Source organism: Cimex lectularius, unplaced genomic scaffold, assembly GCF_000648675.2.
Source record: "Cimex lectularius strain Harlan isolate CLEC.00 unplaced genomic scaffold, Clec_2.1 scaffold39, whole genome shotgun sequence".
Taxonomy (NCBI): domain Eukaryota; kingdom Metazoa; phylum Arthropoda; class Insecta; order Hemiptera; family Cimicidae; genus Cimex; species Cimex lectularius.
The window spans coordinates 380745-396730 of NW_019392653.1; the positions used below are offsets into that span (position 1 = coordinate 380745).

General features: G+C 37.1%; 1 protein-coding gene across 1 annotated transcript; it reads left to right on the plus strand.

Moving 5' to 3' along the window:
* The first annotated feature begins 41 nt into the window (after positions 1-41).
* On the plus strand, positions 42-4572 carry LOC106671125 (protein disulfide-isomerase TMX3). Its single transcript, XM_014401958.2, has 11 exons — positions 42-164; positions 2196-2284; positions 2345-2508; positions 2563-2749; positions 2809-2886; positions 2950-3016; positions 3583-3695; positions 3776-3855; positions 3917-4163; positions 4220-4427; positions 4498-4572. Exons 1-11 carry the CDS (start codon positions 137-139, stop codon positions 4521-4523), a joined length of 1287 nt encoding a protein of 428 aa, XP_014257444.1. The 5' UTR covers positions 42-136; the 3' UTR covers positions 4524-4572.
* The last annotated feature ends 11414 nt before the right edge of the window (positions 4573-15986 follow it).

Below are 15986 nucleotides of genomic sequence, written 5' to 3' on the forward strand. Positions count from 1 at the left end.
TTCAAATCACGTGCCCAAGAAACCTCCCATCAAGTGTCAATCCGCCGGTGACGTCACAAGTTTATTGATTTTACCTCGTGTCATCCTTTCTGCAAGTTTATTGTAGGGAAAAACATCATCACAGGGCGTTCCTGCAATGTACAAGCTACTTTTTCTTGTTCTGGGTAAGCGGACGATTGTTTCAATAGCCCACTCGTTGTCTCGTTAACTCCCGAATTATTTAAAAAAAAACCTGTCAGGATAGAAATAAAATACACAAATATTAGTGTTTAATGATTTTCCTCTTATTTTGTACATGTTTACAAATGAATTTCAAACACAACATCATCAGTATTTCCCTAATGTGTAGATCAAGCTAAGAAATCATCAGTTTGTACCATACAAGAATCATCAATACATTGGCAATGTTTGTTAGCAACCTGCTACATACAAATACTTTTTTAAAAAATCCAGTCGACAGACTTAAAACTAAGTTGCACAGACTTTAAAACTAAAAGAAACTATGACAGCAATTCTGCGAGTCTGTTTATCAAACTGTTCCAGGATAGACGCTGATGATGGCATGGAGATGAATCACACGAACGACAATTAATTTATAAACAAATATGTCGTAAAATATATTATAGGCTATTTATCAAATAGTCAACTGTAAAGGACAATTTAAAATCAAATAAGTCCATTTTGCAATGTTTAATTATAAAATTTTCTTTTCTGGTCTGGCATACAACCATAGAACAGCCGCGAACAGAGTAACATTTCAATCATTTTCAGCAGGGTCTCACTGCTCCAGTATCAACCTACCCTCTGATGATAGCTTGAAAATGAATCATATTCACCAAACAGTTACTGGTTTGTGTATTTTGCTCTGTGGCTTAACACCTAATTACTGATGGTTCTAGTGGACTAGATTTTTCTGATTGAAAATAATCATCGACAGTCTTCAAGTAAAAGGATTATGAGTAGATCTTCTACTAGGCTGTTCTAGGATCAGTATAGATAGAATATGATGAAGACAAGAAGATAGTATTCATCAGACAGACAACAGACGTCAATGATTTCCCTGCATTTTCTTAATAAGCACCTGTTTATTGATCATTCTAGTAGACTAGACTTTTCTGGTTGAAAATAATAATCCATAGCCTTCAAATGGAAGGATTATGAGTAGATCTTTTACCAGGCTGGTCTAGGATCAATATAGACATTGATGATGGCATGAAGATGAATGGTATTCATCAGACAGTCAACAGATGTCAATGATTTTCCTGTATTTTCTTAATAAGTACCTGTTTACCGATGATTCTAGTGGACTAGATTATTCAGAGTTGAAAATCATCATCAATAGTTTCAAATGGAAGGATTATGAGTAGATCTTTTACTAGGCTGTTCTAGGATCAATATAGACACTGATGATGGCATGAAGATTAATTATATTTATCAAATTTGTGTAAAGGATGATTTATAATCAAATATGTCCAAGTTGCTTTGCATTCTTCTTAATTGATAAACTACAAGGCAAAAGCACACCCGATATTGATTATAACAATTTTTTTTTTAAATTTGCTGATGGTTTTTCTGCAAAGGATTTTCCTCAGGGTTGGACATAGTGTCATCACTAGACCTTAGGTTTTTAACTTACAACTTGTTTTAGAGTTTATTTATGTACGTTTGTACGTTATAATGCCTGGAGGATTTCAGTTTGGGTTTAGACTGCTGACTAGAAGCTTTAACAGTTTGATTCAGCTTTTTAACTTTTATAAGTTTAATCCTTCATACTTAATTCTAATTAAAAATTTGGTGGGTTTTATAAGAATTTCTTGCCTGTATTGATGTTGGAACATATAAAATATCTTAAACTTGAGAGATGCTAGTTTTATTTTTTTGTTTTTTGTTTTTACCGATGTAATTCCTGGATGCTTACAAATTGATCCTGTTGTTTTAGGCCCTTATTATGATACATGAATTATCTGTGATATAAGCCCTTCCACCATCAATGTCTGTGTTGATTTCAAGCCTGGTAAATGAAAGAAGTCTTAAATTGTCATTTTAACTTACAGTGGAGGCTTGCCAGAATCATTTTTTAATTTTTTAAATATTAAAGTTTAGGATTACAACATAGATAATAAGCAACGAGTCAATAGAGACTAGTGGTTGAAAATATTGATTTTTTAAAAAAGCTTTTCATGTTTTTTTTTCAGCGACTATTCACCTCTGTTCATCCTCGAGGGTCCTCGAGCTGAGTGACAGATTTCTTGAGATCAAGAAAGAAGGCCATTGGCTTATCATGGTGACTAGAAAATTTTATTGCTTGGTTGAATCTGAATGTTAATTAATTCTCTCCTTGCAGTTTTATGCGCCGTGGTGCGCCCATTGCAAGAGGCTTGAGCCAGTTTGGGCGCTTGTCGCTCAGTCCCTTTACAACACAAACATACGCGTTGGAAAGATCGACTGTATTAAATACCCTTTGATCTCGACGCAGTTCAGCATCAATGGATTTCCTACTATCATGTTGTAAGTATTATAATAAAAAAAAAAAAAAAAAAAATAACAAAAAGACAATTTCAGTTTGAAAGGGGATGAGAAGGAATTTGTTTTTCATGGGGAGAGGACGAAGGAAGAAATCGTGCATTTCGCCCTCAGGCTGAATGGGCCGCCGGTTCAGCAGATAACACGGCACGAGAGCATCGACACGCTCAAAGCTTCGCATAAAATTTTTTTTGTTTACGTTGGAAAGTTTGAAGGAAGCCTCTGGGTAATAAACCATAAATAATTTTTTTTAAAACTGTTTGAATTTTTAATTTTCTAATTTAGGAAACGTACTACGATGTCGCAGAGAGATTCCAACCGTTTAGCTTTTTCTATGCAACGGCGCCTGAAATAGCAAGAAAGGTGATTTTTTCTTCGATATTCCCTCGCATAAATTTTATATCGTCAAATTTTCCACTTTTACAGCATGTCACCTTGAAAGAGATTCCAACGGTGTTTGTCTATAAGGAAAATAGCCATTATATTTTTGAGGGTAAGTTTTCTTTCGGGTTTTTAAAATAAGTCTGTAGTGTTTTTGAATAATTCAATTTTGACAATTTTGTGTATTGAAGGTTTTTTGTAAATTTTAATTAAGGAAAAATAGTGCATTTTTGATATTTAACGTTCTTTTTTATTACTGCAAAGAAAAAACCGCAAGTCAGACTGCTGGGGAAATTTCTGATGGTTTATGGTAATGCTTTAGAAGAAATCACCATCTGTAAGTGGTTTGCTTGGTTCAAAAGTGGAAATTTTGATTTGGATGACGCAAAGCGCTCTAATTGTCCTTCAACGATGATGGCAAGATTCAAGGCCAAATAACCCACACTCAAGTACACGATGCATCTGAGAACAGCTGGATTTTCGGAGCGATGGATTCTTTCATCTGCGATTCCCTCGCGCTATCTTTGAAAAGGTTTTTTTTACAGTAGAAGATCAATTATTTTTAAAGTATCTGAATTTTCATTGAATTTACCATCAAAAAACCATACAGACTGATTTAATGACCCGCTGTTTTATAAATAATCATAAAAGGATTTTACGTTATTTTATTTTTTTCAGTTGACAAAGGAATGTATAATGATAGGATGAACCTGAATGTCAGCCTTTCAGAATGGGTCAATGCTGAAAGGTTCGGCACTTTTGTGAAAATAACCCGCGGCAATATACACCAGGTAGATTGAAAAAAATTAAAATAAAATAAATCAGCTACTCAAATATAAACTCTTAATTTTTTAAATATTTTTTAATACAGTACAGACAGACGAACAAAAATCTAGTCCTGGCCGTCGTTGCTGAAAATAAACTTGAGGAAGTGCCTGAAGAAATGGCAATGTAACAAAAACTATATGTATTTTAATAAACTAAGATGTTAATTAAATTTTTTTGTCATCAGATTCCGTGATATGATAAAATCTGTGATAGTCAACCACAGGGATCAGTTCCACAGGTGGTTCCAGTTCGGCTGGATCGGGAGTCCCGAGTTGGCAAACAGCATAGCCATGACCGAACTGCCTTTGCCGTACCTTATCGTCGTAAACTCGACTACGAACCACCATCACATACCAGATGACGAACCCAAAGTGCTCAACGTCGAGAACGTCAAGCTCTTCCTAGATTCTATACGGAATGAATCTGCTCCTGTATGTTGTGTTTAAAAAATATAAAAAAATCATATTTAGCTTGATTTGTAATTTAGTGCTATGGTGGTAACTCTCTGCCGATTCGGCTTTACCGGACGTATTTCGAGGCGAGAGCGTCACTCGCCGAAATGTGGAAGGGCAACCCTGTTCTGACGGCTGTTCTCTTCGGCCTTCCACTTGGCTTCCTCTCATTAATATGCTATTCAATCTGTTGTGCTGACATCCTAGATGCAGATGAAGAAGAGGAAGAACCTTTACTTAACGGTAGAGATATAAATTTATTTTTTTAAACTGATTTATAAATTAAATTAATTATAAAATTTTTCTTTTTCAGAATTCTCTCATGAGAAGAAAGAATAAAACTTTTGTGCCTCAAAGGCATACAAATAGCTAGTCACTTCCAAAGAAAGAAAAAAAATCAGACAAGGGTAAATGGTAATAATACTCTTGCGTTAATATTCTAATTTTATGATCAAAATATCGTACATCCCCCCTTTTTTTATTTATAAAAATAGACCTTTCTTTTTTATTTTAATTTATAAATCTATCTAATCTGGGGAGTATTATAGGAGTATCGATTAAATGGTCCAATATGAATGAATGTGTAGCGAGATGACCCGATTATTAATAAAGTAAAGTTAGAAGAGTTAATTAAAAAATAAATAAATAAGATGAAGAACGGTAGTTCTCCCTCAATTCGTGAGATTTGTTGTGAAATATAATTAAAACTACATGTCGAGTTCCTAGAGAGGTCCGATGTGCTTTTCGAGCCGAAACATTATCAGACAAGACAAAAAATAAAAATACGGCTCCAAAGCTAAATGCTTTTTATTTCATTCCACTCCCTCATATAACGCAGAGAAAATGCTGTGAATATTACATATTTGTGTTCCAGGGAAAACATTTTCTATTGTAATCTAATGGCTGTTTTTATAAATCAATATTCTTTTCAATAAAAAAACAAAACAATAATAATAATAATAAAAATTACTTTCCAGCTTTATTCCTCCCTCCCCCTTTTATTGTTTAAACAATTTTGAAAGAAAATACCGATTTATAAGAATTGGTTCAATGACATACTTAAAACAGAAAAAACATTTAGATTTATTAAGCGGTTTAGCAGTCTTAAAAAAAAATGTGTTGACATACCATAAATCCTAGAAAAATAAAAGAGAAAAACAGTGCTGTACAAAAATTAAATAAACAAAAATGGAACCCCATGGAACGATTTCGAAACATTTCCATGCATACCAGGCTTTATCAATGAGGGTTCGGAGACTAGTCACCATCGGCAGATCTTCAAAGGGGTCCACTGATGGGGACTGCTGTCGTATGAGATGACTTTGGTGTTCTTCAAAGTGGGAGGCTGTTTATAATAGAAAAACCTTTTGGAAGTTTTAAATTACTATAAGAAAAGAAAAAATAAGGAAAGGAACTCACTAGGGAAGTATGCCTCAAGCTAAAAGACTACCAGTTTATGCCATAAAAAATATTAAAGAGGTAACTGGCAAAAAAATTTCTTAAAATCAGACGACCTAGTCCTAAAAGCATTTAGTATGTAAAAAAAAGGTCACATACAAAATAGGAATCCACAATTTGGAAAAACATAACAACCTTGTTGTTGATGATAAACCTTGTAAGTTGAGTTCCAGTGCAGAAAAACATTCTGGATGATGAATAAGCAAACTAACTGGTCAGAGGAGCTGCATACCTAGGCGCATAACCTATATATTGGGATAATAAGATCAAACATTGACTCCTCTATCTCAGAATGGATCCTCAAAAAACAAGAATTGGATTAATTCCAGAGATGCCAGACACAGAAAACTTAATGAACTCTCATCAAAACTGGTAAACACATTGCTACAGCTAGAGAAGGTACTACACAGAGTGATATGACCGGTCATCTGAGAAAACACCGACACAACATTCAATGTCCTCATTGATAAAACTGCCACCCAAGTCATCTGCTCAATGGAGACAAAACTAGGGTACCAAGAAGACCTAGTAAAAAGATTTGCTGCAATGACTTCTTAAGAAAGATTGAGTAAATTGAACTAGGATAAGTTCAATAAGACAAAAGGTTGCTGTGCTTGGGTAAATCCTTTTTGGTGGCCACCTGCATTTACCACGGTACCCACTAGGTGACATCACCAGTTCTGGAATGGCCTTGCGCTATCCACTCTGCATCCAATCAGAACAGAGTATTTCGTTTATATGCAGGGGCGCTGCCTCAATGGATTCAGACTTGTCTCTTTAATGAGATCTGAACAATTGCTAAAGGATACCGACATCAGCAAGGGTACTCACAGCATTAGCCTCGACCTCGCCTTCTCAACAAAGCTGACTTGGGTACAGGGCAACTGCTGCACCAAAGTCCCTTCAACCGCTGCAGAGTCAACTGACTCACTATTTGCATGGCCCCAGACTTCAGCCAATGAACCTCTACCAATCGTTCACACAGTCCGAGCCTCAACCATCAGCTCTGCACTACACAACACTGGCCCTTGACAGGGCCACCAAAGCACTCCCCGTCACTAAACCCTTGCTTCTTAGTATCCTTATCATTATCTTCATGCAGCATTAATCAAACTCCCAATGGAGACAACTTAGAGACCTTAACTTGATTTATGTTCGTCCACCTTGTTCTTTTATAGTTTACTACATTTTTGACCTAACTAATAATTCAATTTTATTTCTACCTTAAGGAAACTTTTCATTGAATCACAACAGAATATTATTTTCTTTTTTTTATTTAAAAGATTCTTGGATGGCAACGTCTTAAGCTACCTTCTATTTTCCTTTTGAATTATGTTTGTCCATATCATTTTTTTATAATTTTCTTCATTCTTGGCCTAACTAATCATCAAATTTTATTTTTTGCTTTGTTTTATCTTCACTGCACCACAGCACACGTTTTCTTTTTTTTTTTATTTAAAAAGTTCCTGGATGGCAATGTCTTAAGCCACCTGCTATTTTACATATTTTGGTTTATTTTTGTTCTTTTATAGTTAATTTTTGGCTAACTAATAATTCAATTTTTTTATTGGCTTTGTTTTCCTTTCACTGCACCAAACCCGATACGTATTGTTTCCTTTTTTTAGTTTTATGATTTAGAAGGCTACATGAATGGCAATGTCTTAAGCCACATTCTATTTTCCTTTTGTATCATGCTGGTCAACCTTTTTCTTTCATAAGTTTACTTCATTTTTTATTCCACTAGTAATCCAATTTTATTTTTTTTTAGCCTTGTTTTCCTCTCATTTCACCACAGACAAATTGTTTTACTTTTTTTAAAAATTTTATTTAGTAGGCTCCTGGATGGCAACGTTTTAAGCCCCTTTCTGAGTTCTTTGCGAACTGCATTGATACTTGATAAATACTTTAATTTTTGTCTTAATTTTTTATTGTCATTTCTTTTGAGCTTGTGTCAACTGCATTTAACCGTATTGCACACGACCAAATTGGCACTCTTCACCTTTAAAACTTGTGTGACTATCACAATTAAATAATGAAATAAAAACTGAGATTTCTATCACATTTGGTAGAATGATGCTGCAATCAGCATGCTGAATTTTGTTTGCAGAAAAAAAAAACAAAAAAACTTTTCATATCACTATTCTAATTTTATTCCAACACTCGTCACAATCGTAATTGCACTTTGAAACTTTTCAATTTCGACCACTCCACTGTCACCAAGCACTGTTTCCAAGGTAAAATCAACTAGTACTGCGAATAAAATTATTTATTTTTTTTGTAGTTTTTTTTTTTTTTTTTTAAATAAATTTAAGTTTATGCATAAATTGGAATTTTACAAAAGAATATCTGAATACTTATGAGTATTGACATGTTTATAATTTTTTATATAAACAGCTTCTGAAATATTTTTCAGTCTTCTAGAAAATCTAGTTATAATTATATAAAAAAAAAGGGTAACTTATGAAAAAATAATGAGTTTCATGAATGTAAACTAATTAGGAAAACCTAGTCTAATATTTTTTTTTTCTTAGCAAAATAATTAACAATAGCTTGCTTTTTTATTAAATTTTTTTTTTTAAATAAAATAATTTTTGCACATTAAAAAATGAAAATAAATCACAGATAACTTGGGATATTAAAAAGAATAATATGTACATAATTGTTTTTTAAAAAAACTTAGTCATTTTTGATGTATACACCATCCTTCTGAACTTGGGTTCGGAGGAGACGTAGTCAGGCGAATTGCTTATGTCGTCGTACCTCCGCCTGTAAATTGGAGATCGAGATGTTCTTTGGTATCTTGGTGGGCTGATACTCCTTGACCGGCTCCTCGAACACTGCCTGTGTTTCCAGTCGTGATACTGTCTCGGATAGGAACGCCTTTTGTACGGTTTTTCACCGTAGTCGTATCCCTGGTTGAAGTCTTTGTGATAATTGGGCTTGTCTCTCCTGTGAAAGTCTTCCTCCCTTCTTTCGTACCTACGGGTGTAAAACTGTTTCGGATCATCATCGTGTGACCTACGCTCTTTGTAGTGATATTCGCTGCTTTTCCTCCTTTCGAAACTCTTGTGATAAGCCTGCCTGTCATACGGCGACGGTTCGTCTTCGGCCTGATCTGGTGAAGCCGGACAGGGAGCTTCGCTCACCGGCGGTATTTGTTGAATTACAGCTGAAAAGTCATTTTCGGACTGGTGGAAATGCAAATGTACCTCTTTTCGAACAGGGCAGTAATTCTGTTCTATGACTGTATTACACATGTTAGCCTGAGGATAATAATTGGGCATTCGCGCAGGTGGATAGTGTTCGGTCTGTGCGATCGGGGATGCCCTGTAATCGATGTCCTGTACAGGAGATTGGAAGTCGTTAGTTTGCCTAGCGTTATATGAATACGTTGGAGGCTCGATGTCATTTCTGCAATTTACAATATGGCTCGTATCCCTGGATGTACATGGAAGGCCGGTGTCATACAGTCCATCGGGAGACATATTCATGTCACCTTTGTATGGCCGATTCAACACCACCCTTCTCTGTTGTATGTCTAACCCTGATTCCAAAAGTTTCCTCTCTTCGTAGAATGATTTTTTCTGATCCCAACTAGTCAATTCAGTTCTTGAACCACTTCTTTCTGTCAAAGCGAGCATTTGCTTTTTTGGTAAAGCTCTGTTGTAAGAGAAGCTTTCTTGTTTCTCACTGTGCAGATCCGAAAGCGGTGTTTTATATAACAGCTCTCTATCCACACTTTTCCTTCTTTTCCTAACTTCAGTCTTTTTACTTGACACTTGATCTTTTTCTTCTCTGTCCTGCGCCTTATCAACTTCTATTTCCTTCTTCTGTGAATCTTCTTTTTTCCTCATTTGCTCCTCTTCGTCCTTTTTCCTCTGAGACTCCAGTTCCATCTTTTTCATGGCATCCTGCTTGATGTTCAAAAGCCTCAGCTCTTCGTCGCGCGACATCATCCTCGCCCGCAGCCTAGGATCCCTGCATACCTTCGGCGACGTGTCTTCATTTCTCGGTGAAGATATGGGAGTGTGTACATTATCATGATCTTTTGCTTGTATGTTTAATTTCGGTGTATCATCAGATTTATTATGAGTTTCCTCGTTGCTTAATTTTATCCTGTCGGTTTCTTTTACATCCAATCTTGGTTTATTAACGCAACCATTGAGTTCTTTGTTTTTTGGTTTTATCTCGGTGCTTTCTTTTTTGTCAGAAATACTGATTTTATCGACTATTCTTTCAAAATTTTTTGACTCATTGATTAAGACTGATTCAGCTCCTTTATCAGATGAATGATCCTCCACTGAATTTACCTTAGCTTTTTCTGCATTAACCATTGCGGTTTCTTCTGTCTTTGAGCTGTCTTTACTGTTTAATGAATCTTCTTTTGACTTTATCTCCTTATGGTCCACAAATGGTATATTTGGTTCTTGACTTTTGTTTTTTTTACATAAGGAATCGACTGTGTTGTTAGAGCAAAGATTCTCCTTTTCTTCTTCTTCTTTATCGACAATAAGCAATTCTCCCAGGTCTTCTACTGTGCGTTTGTTTTCTGTCGAATCGGCATGTTTCAATAAGTCATTTTTCTTTATAGGCTCCAACTCATTTTTATTTTTATCCACTGAACACTGTGATAGGACGTTCAAATCCTCTTTTATTTGTTTGTCTGAATTTTCTTCCGTTTCTGTAGGTGGATCACTCACCGTGGATCCTTTCAAGCTTTCCTCACTAGACTTACTCTCGTCTTCGGGTTCAGTGTAATTGACATTCTTTCTGAGAGTCCTTCTGATTCTTTTTTTAGCATGTTGGTTGTTCATTTCAGTCACCTTGCGCGGCCTCAGCACTCTTATGGTGAGCTTGTGCACCTCATCAGTATTGCTCTCGTCCGTGTCAGACTCCTTGACGATATAGCTTTTGAGAAAGCTCTCTTCGGATCTGCTCGGCTTTTCGTCCGTCTTTGAGGAATGCAAACTCTCAACTTCTGAATCCGTTTCAACAGGCCGTTTTACACTTTTAGCGGGTTTCTTGAGGTCAGTATCAGATTCATTGGTGGTAGTTTCTGAATCATTTACCTTTGTCTTGATACTTTTATCAAGTTTATTGCTATTTGTAGTGTTGGTGGAATCTTTGTCGAGTTCTGATGTTTTCATACTTGATATGTCACTGTTTTCGACATCCACATTTTCAGAACAGCTTATTTGAAATCCAAGGTCTTCAGAACGCAGGTCACTTTCCGACTCTACAAGCACATCTTTGTTTTCCTTATGGTTCATTATCACAGGAGGATCTACCAAGCTTCCAAGTTCTGATCGTTCGGTTTGAGCAGAAGTTTTAAGCTTCTTCATCCCAGTCTTTTTTACACCGTTGAATTTCTTTGGGCCGATTTTCGACTCATTCTGTGTGCCTTTTTTATTACACTTATCGGGGCTCTTGTTCTCTTTGGAGTCAGAAACCGACTCAGACAGGGTTTCAGTATTGGCTTTTTTGTCGTGCCTTTTGCTCCTTCTGACCGGAACAATGTCACCGTCGATTAAGCACAACTTGAGACCTTCGATCTCTTCTTCAAAGTCTTTCTCCTCCGGCTTTTCCTTCTGGACAGGTGGGTCGACCTTGGTGGCCTTTTCCTTCTGCTTCTCCATCATGCGATCTTTGAAGCATTTGGGGCCGGGCTTGATCCGCTGCCCCTTGGTTTTCAAATAAGCCTTGCCGCCAGTGGACTTTTTAGTAAAATACCTCTTCCTCGGTTCGTTCTTCTCGTGGAGGGACAGGAGGTAATATTGGTAGGAAGAGAGGGTAGAAGGCGGAAGGAAGCCTTGTTTGATAAGCTTCTGCTTCTCGAGAAGTTCTCCTATCGGGCTACTGGTTGAGTCCCCACCGGCTAGTTCGACTGAAACATCTTGCGGCATGAGCGGCAGCTTGACCAGCTTCAACACCGGCTCCTTGAGAATCGGGGTTTCACCGCAAGAGTGTAGGAACTCTTCTCCTTCGCTCTCGTATTCACCAGGCTCTAAACAAGTCGCGAGGAAGTCTGAGAGGGAGGAGTCTTCTATGTCCAACACTCCCTCGTCGACCAGAGCTCTGCCGAACTTGATCACCTCGGAGTCGAGAGGTGCTTGGAGGCCGGTGTTGAAGCTGAAGTACTCGACGTCCGGCCGGAGGTCGGTCACCACGTTGAAACCGTTCAGGCGGCACCCGCAGCCGGGATCGTCGTCCAACTCGTTGCTGCATAGGTACTCGCAGTCGTAGCTAGCTTCAGAATCCGAACCGCCGTCTCGATTCAGGCTGAACGTCTCTGAGATGGCGATTTCTGGTTCGGGTATCATGCCGATTTGGTCTCCGAGAGGCTTGACGAACTCCCCACCTACGAATATCACCTCGTCCTCCTCCTCCTCCTCCTCGCCCGCGTCACTGACGACGTTGTTCTTGTGGAAGACCTCCGTCTCGCCCTCCGCCTTCCTCTTCGGTGACGATTTCTTCTTCGCCATCTTCAACTTTTCAACGTCTTCCTCTTCTCTCCCATCCGCTCCCAAAGCGAAAATCGCCTCAAGACAAGTCAAAATTCACGAGATCCCACACTGTACGAACAGGCGCCATTAACGTTCTACGACTCTCCTACCTCGCGCACAAAGGGACTAAATTAATGGCGGAAATCACATGGGGATAATTTTTCAGCGGTCAGACCACTCCGACGGCCCTTTTTCTTATTTTAAACTCTTTCACACGAATTAACGGTAAAGTCACTTTTTAACTGAGTCCCGACATTCATTTCAAGAGTGCGAAAACAAAAAAAAAACCCAAGACCGACCCGACTACACGGACGTACTCACCCCCCTTGCTACACAACTCAAAATACCTTCAAAACCATTAAAAAACTACTCAAAATACACAGAAAAAACACAATAAAAACGCATAATTTAAAAACAAATGCTCGTTGAAATCCAAACGATTAAAATTTCCAAGCATAAAAAACCATATCAAGTTGACTCTGGAGAAGGGTTACCTTACCTCCTTGCCAACTTCAACGGTCATCGTGCCCAGGTGTCCCGTCCTGAATAAAAAAGATCTTTAAGAATGGGAAAAAGCTGTTTTTATAATATTATTACATTTTTAAGGAAAAACGAAATACATTTTTTTATCTCGTGATAAACCTTGTCTCGCTGAGGTAAGTTTTAATTAAACTGTATTCAAGCAGGTCGGGTTCTATACTCGAGACAAAACCTAATCAAATATAGGCTATATATAAAAAAACAGACAATGTCATCTACAATGGTAACTTTTTACACGGATTTCTTCCATTGCTTCTCATTTTACTTAGAAAATTCGCTTTGTACAGTTATTAATTAACGCAGAAAATAGAGAACATTACTATATTCATGATGACAACTTGAGAGAAACCAAAACGTCAGTGGAATTTTAATGTTCAATTGATATGATATTTGCCTTGAAAGCTTCAGTTAAAGTAAAAGTGATAAATTTGTGAAAGATAGTGACTTGTCTGGGTACTGCAGTACACAGAGCAGAGGGACAACGAATATGCAGGTATATTGGCCAAGGTACGTTGAGGACACCTATCAGCCTTGCTCTGCCAAAAACATACACGAGGCAATGGATTAAGAACAAATCTCGGTTCGGTGTCAGGACCATTGCAGAAACAGCAGACCTGCTAAATGTAGGACTAGAATAATAGTTGGGCTGCAGACTGAGTGCACTAGAAACAAAACTATGAAGATAGAAATGATAAATGATGGAGTGAGTGTGGTGTTCAATACTTTTTAAAAGGATAGTTCCTACTCACAGTTAGTTGTTTTGCAACGATCCGGATCGTTGCAAAACAACTTACTGTGAGTAGGAACTATCCTTTTAAAAAATATTAAACTATGAAGAGGTAAAGAAACAGCACAAAGCATTATGCAGGCTGAGATTTGTAAGCTTAAAGAAGCTTCGGGATATGATAAGCCTTAAGCGTAACAGCTCTAGCAAAGATTGTAAAGTTGCAGACTCATTTTAACAGTTAACATTTGAAAAAGAGGTAATTTATGTAAAACAAGTGAGTGTATTTGCACAACACAAAATAGAAAAAGTCAAAATGATCATCTCAATATTGAATTAGAACTAAAATTGTACATTGCTGTATGGCTGTTATAAAACATAAAATATTTGACATATAGTTGTACAGCTTCAATTAAACGCAAAGTGATTGAAAGATAGTGAAATTAATCCTTGTCTAGGTACTAAGGGAAAAGACAGGTAAAGTTGAGGACACCTAAACTGCCAAAAACTTTGATCTATGAGGCAATGGATTAAGAAATCTCGGTTCAGTGTTCAGGTGGTGTTAAATCTAGGACTGCAATATTAGTTGGGTTGCTGACTAGGAGCATCAGAAACAAAACAATGCAAAGGTTGTCAAGAAACAGCAGAAAGCATTATGCAGGTTGAGGTTTGTACTCATGGAAGAGGAAAAGCCCAGTTCTGAAGTATATCAGCTTAATGAATCTTCGGGGTATGATAAGCCTTACGCTAAGCTCTTGCATAGTCTCAAAGAGGCTGCCTCATTTAAACAGTAATCATTTGAAATAGAGGTAATTTCTGTAAAGCAACTGTGTGTAGTAATTTTATGCAAGAAAACAAGCAGTGTATATCAAGGGTGTATGTAAAACAACAACTTGTTATATTGGTGGGATACGATATATAATTTTCTTGAAAGCTTCAATTACACTCAAAGTGATAAATTTGTGAAAGTAATTTGTAATAAAGCACCCTTGTCTGAGTACCAGGATACACAGAGCAGAGTGGCAAAGAAGAGGTGGGTAATTGGCTGAGGTAAGTTGAGGACACCTATCATCCCTGAACTGCCAAAAAAAAACATCTATGAGGCAGTGGATTAAGAACAAATCTCGGTTCAGTGTTAGAATGGTGTTAAACCTAAGACTACAATAATAGTTGGGCTGCAGGGTAGGAGCACCAGAAACAAAACTATGCAGAGGTTACCAGGAAATAGCGGAAAGCGTTATGCCGGCTGAGGTTTGTACTTGTGGAAGAGGAAAAGCCTAGCCCTGAATATATACAGCTTAATGTAGCTTCGGGATCTAATAGCCTTAAGCTTGACATTTCTAGTCTTGGTCATAAAGAGGCTGACTCTTTTTAACAGTTAACATTGTGAAAAAAAGGTAATTTCTGAAAAACAAGTGGGTGTATTCGTACAACACATACATAACATAGAAACTGTCACAATGATCATCAATATTAAATTTGAACTAATATACATTTTATGTCCTGCACATGAAGTAAAAAGTAGTAAGTTTACACAAGAAAACTAACCATATATACCAACAAATTGATATGTTGTCGTGACTCGAGGTTGTATGTTGTACTGAAAGCTTCAATTAAACTCAAAGTGAAAAATTGTGAAATTATCCTTGTCTGGGTACCCAGAGGACACTGAAGAGGCTTGTAAATCGGCCAAGGTAAGTTGAGTAAACCTATCAGCCTTGAACCCTTTTTCAGCATTCCAAACTGTCAAAAACAGTTCTATGAGGATGGTGGGACCATGACTGAAACATCAGACCTGCTAAATCAAGGACTAGAATAATAAAGGCTAGGAACATCAGAAACAGCCCTGTGCAGAGATTATCTAGAAGAAACAACATTTCTGTTGGTATGAAGGCTGTTGCAGGCTGAGATTCCTACTCACGGAAGCGTGGGAGTCCTTAATAAAACTTTTTGAATTAAGGATAGGCCATGCGAGGTTGATAAATAGACACTTTTGAGCCAAAGCCCCTGTATGGTATGGTGTGCAGAGAAAAGTTGTGCCACACCTAACTAAAGGGTGTAATTCTTTGGCTCTATATAGAGAGCGTGTAAGAGTACCATGCTATATAACAATTGTGTTTGAGCAGGGCAGTGAGTATTTGGGGTCCCCTGTTTTGATTTACTGGAGGAAACATATATTTTTGTGTAGCTAGCGTGTGTTGAGAGTGAATGTATTCATTAGCGTGAATGTATAATGTGTGAGGTCTAAGGTGGAATATTGAGTACCCCATTGACCCTCAAATAGGTTAGCAGCAATAATATATGCAAAGGGAGACAGAAGAAGCACAATAAAAGGAAAATTCAATGTGTAAAAATATATACACTAAACACAGGTAAAAGAAAAAACGTACAACAATAAAAAAGTTGTACAACCAAATTTTAACCTAATAAAAAAGCACAAAAAAAGAAAAATTCAACTTAAGAATCAAACAAAACACATAAAAAAGAGATAAGCAGAGTGAACAACCAAAGCGGACAAACTGGACAAAATATCTACACTAAACAGGCAAAAGAAAAAAAAAGGACAACAATACCGAA

Excerpts from the sequence above, each read along its gene's own strand:
- LOC106671125 (XM_014401958.2), top strand. The coding sequence starts at position 137 with ATGTACAAGCTACTTTTTCTTGTTCTGG. Across the intron at positions 2,750-2,808 it reads AGTTTGAAGGAAGCCTCTGG|GAAACGTACTACGATGTCGC; the intron begins GTAATAAACCAT and ends TTTCTAATTTAG. Across the intron at positions 4,164-4,219 it reads TACGGAATGAATCTGCTCCT|TGCTATGGTGGTAACTCTCT; the intron begins GTATGTTGTGTT and ends TTTGTAATTTAG.